At 29.9% G+C, this 3,085-nt stretch overlaps 1 protein-coding gene across 1 annotated transcript; it reads right to left on the bottom strand.

Annotated features, from left to right (window-relative positions):
* Positions 1 to 478: 478 nt before the first annotated feature.
* On the bottom strand, positions 479 to 1,384 carry LOC101504592 (E3 ubiquitin-protein ligase RHA2A). The gene has a single exon (XM_027334179.2). The coding sequence runs from the start codon at positions 1,293 to 1,295 to the stop codon at positions 801 to 803; it is 495 nt and encodes a 164-aa protein (XP_027189980.1). The 5' UTR covers positions 1,296 to 1,384; the 3' UTR covers positions 479 to 800.
* Between the last annotated feature and the right edge of the window lie 1,701 nt (positions 1,385 to 3,085).

Here is a 3,085-nt window from a genome sequence, read left to right as displayed (position 1 = left end):
CTATATCCAACCAATAATAAGATTTTAAAATTCTTTCGTGTCCTTTTGGTAACACTCTTTTCAATTATTTAATTGTTTTAATGTATTTTTATTAATTTTTATTGTAAACTTTAATAATCACTACAACAAAACTATAAATAATCTCTCATCAAAAATAAATTAGTAAAACAATTTAAATTTTAAGGAAATTTAATATTACAATCAACTATTTATTTTTTATTATTTAGTCAATAAATTTATATATAAAGACAAAACTAATACATTTAATATTTAATTTAATTAATAAAAAAATATGTAGTTTACTTTAATTTAATTTACAAATTACTTTTTGGCAATAAAGGAAAAAAGTGTATTGGTAAAAGAAGAATAGACGGAAAAAGTGTACTACTAGTGAGCAACGCAGTGTGCAACTTTTCTCAACGTTTAAATGTAACTTACGGTACTTATTTTACTTTAACTGAAAAAAGAAAGTCTAATATAAAGGAGTCGAAAACTATGGAAATTTTTGCATAAACTTGGTAACGTCTCCAGTTATTAACCATAAACACAAAGGAGTCCAAAATTTACAGCAGTCCTAAAAGGGATATCTCAAACAGCAGAGAGCCCTTCAAAAAATACCATCAGATTAAAAATAAAATAAAATAAAATGGAAAATTTAGCCTATTATCCTATGAAAAAAGAAACCTAATATTAGACAACAAACAGTGGGGGAAAAAATGAAAACCACACTACCCTGTAAAAAAAGTGAAGGGGTAAAATTGGGATTTAACGATAATGGAGTGAGATGAAACGGCGACGCATCAGCGAAGGGAGAACCATGAGATGAGTTGTCGACCTACGCGGCGTTCAGTGAGAGCCACGCGCTCATCGGAGAAAAGTGGAGAGCGGCATAAGGGGCAATTGAACTTGTACCGGTGAAACCAACCGTTGAGACAGTGGCGGTGGAAGACGTGGCGGCAGGGAAGCATACGAACGTGGTCGCCGTTTTCGAAGGTGGCTTGACAAAACACACACCGGTGGTTTTCTGATGAAGCGGCATCTTCGTATGTGTAGTAAAACTGGTTATTGAGAGTGAGTTGATCGGAGAGCATGATGAGTCCAGCGAGACCCGATCCGACGGCGGCGAGGAAGTGGTCGTCGACGATCTGATCGGTGTGGAGTCTAGAGAGACCGAGGGATTGGAAGAGAGCGAGGAGCATAGAACGGAGATAGTTGACGCATGTGGCGATGTGCATCAACACCAGTAACGGAATCGAATCCGACGACACGTCGTTTAACTGGTTTTGTAAACCCATCTCTCTCTCTCTCTCTATCTTTGATTTCGATTTTATGATTGTGAATCCAAGTATGAGAGTTTGAGAGAAGAAGAAGAAGAAGAAGAAGATGAAGATCTTCTTCTATGTCTGGCCATCCTTTTCTTCCTATGAACAGAAGAGCGGTGTATCGTGTCGTTTTTGTGTGGTTTGTGAGAGAAGAGGTTATAAAGGGGGCTATGATTTGATGTGGGAAACTCTAATTAGCATTAGCCTAAGGGAGAGTCTATCTCAAAATACTAATCATTTTCCTGTTTTATGATATTTAAATTGTGCTTCATACACTCTATGTTATACCAAACATTATAGGACAATTATTTATCCTATACATTGTTTTTTCTTTTTTTTTTAACAAACTACCCTAATTAAAGTATTTCACACCTACTGATTTTATAGAGTATGTTCACAATTTGTTCGGGTGCTTAGATCTCCTTAAAACTGTTTCATGTAGACACTAAACTACCATCCTCTTCCACAAGTTCTACTTTCTTTATCTAATTCACTCTCCCTCATTGGTTTCTCTACATTATATGCTAGACATTTTGGAGTGGATGGAAGTAAGTTACCTGATTTGCTTTGTTATAAAAATTCAATACTTCAGTTTGGTATAGTATCTTTCAAATACTTAATTCTAGATTTGATGTGGCTTTTTGAAAGTTGGTATCAATTATTTAGTGTCTTTTTAAATATTATAGAGATTTTTTTTTATTTTAAAAATAAAATTCAATTTTAATAATTAAAAAATAATAAAATAATTTTTAGTTTTTAAAAAAAATTCAAATTTTATTTTTAATCCTTATAAAAAAACATCTCATTTTTGAATTCTTAAAAAATTATTTTTAATTTTTATTTTGACAAGTTTTTTTTAAAAAATGAAGTTTTTTTTAAAAAATGAAGTTTTTTAGTTTCTGAAAAATCCTTATAAAATGAAAATAGAAATTAAAAGTGATTAAAATATTTTTTAAAATTAAACTTAAAATTTCATAATTTTGTAGAGATTGAAAATATATTTAACAAAAAAAATTTACTTTATATTATAAAAATAAAAAACTTTGAAACCTTCACCAATTAAATATTGTTATTAAGCTGCTTGCACTTACAATTGATAATATTATATATATATATAGAAAAGAAAATCATTAAATTTTTCACTGGTAATAAAATAATATTAAAAAATAGAATGTCAACAAATACTAATACAGTATCCAGTACAAATACTTCTCTATTTCAGAAATAATCATGATTCATAGGTAATTACCAATATCCATCAATTCATGAAGGGGAAGGTCCGGTTCAATGGATGTATACGTCTTAAGAGAAGAAAACTAAGTGGCTGATAGCAAAAATTATGAATGTCATTTTTGTTCTAGTGCTTTTCGCCGATGCTTTCGCTTTTTCTTTTGTTAGAGGCTTTTAACTTGTTCTTCTTGGATAACCCCATTGATTCACACAAAAAAGGCTAGACTAAACTAAGATGAAATCATTTGTTTCATACGTGTCTTCTTTTTTTAATCTAATTATTTAAAAGTCTAATATGATATAAAAGTTTTTTTAAAAATATTTTGAATAAAGCCTTTAAATAACCACAAGTTTAGTATAATAATAATATTATAAAAAAAAAAGGCTAAATTACACGTTCACTAAATTTAGTTTACATTTATTAGTACTAATAGAATATTTGGTGTTACATCCGTTAAAAGTGGCGGACGTATTCGCTAAACATAATTTGTTAATTTGCACTCCAAATGAAATTTAAATTTGTGAAATAGAAT

The sequence above is a fragment of the Cicer arietinum genome, chromosome 4 (assembly GCF_000331145.2).
Source record: "Cicer arietinum cultivar CDC Frontier isolate Library 1 chromosome 4, Cicar.CDCFrontier_v2.0, whole genome shotgun sequence".
In the NCBI taxonomy this organism is placed as follows: Eukaryota; Viridiplantae; Streptophyta; class Magnoliopsida; order Fabales; family Fabaceae; genus Cicer; species Cicer arietinum.
Note: the sequence above shows the minus strand (reverse complement) of the source record. Positions and strands in the feature narration are given on the sequence as shown.

Bases quoted from the DNA above. Each gene is read 5' to 3' on its own strand.
- LOC101504592 (XM_027334179.2), bottom strand. From the start codon at position 1,295: ATGGGTTTACAAAACCAGTTAAACGACGTGTCGTCGGATTCGATTCCG.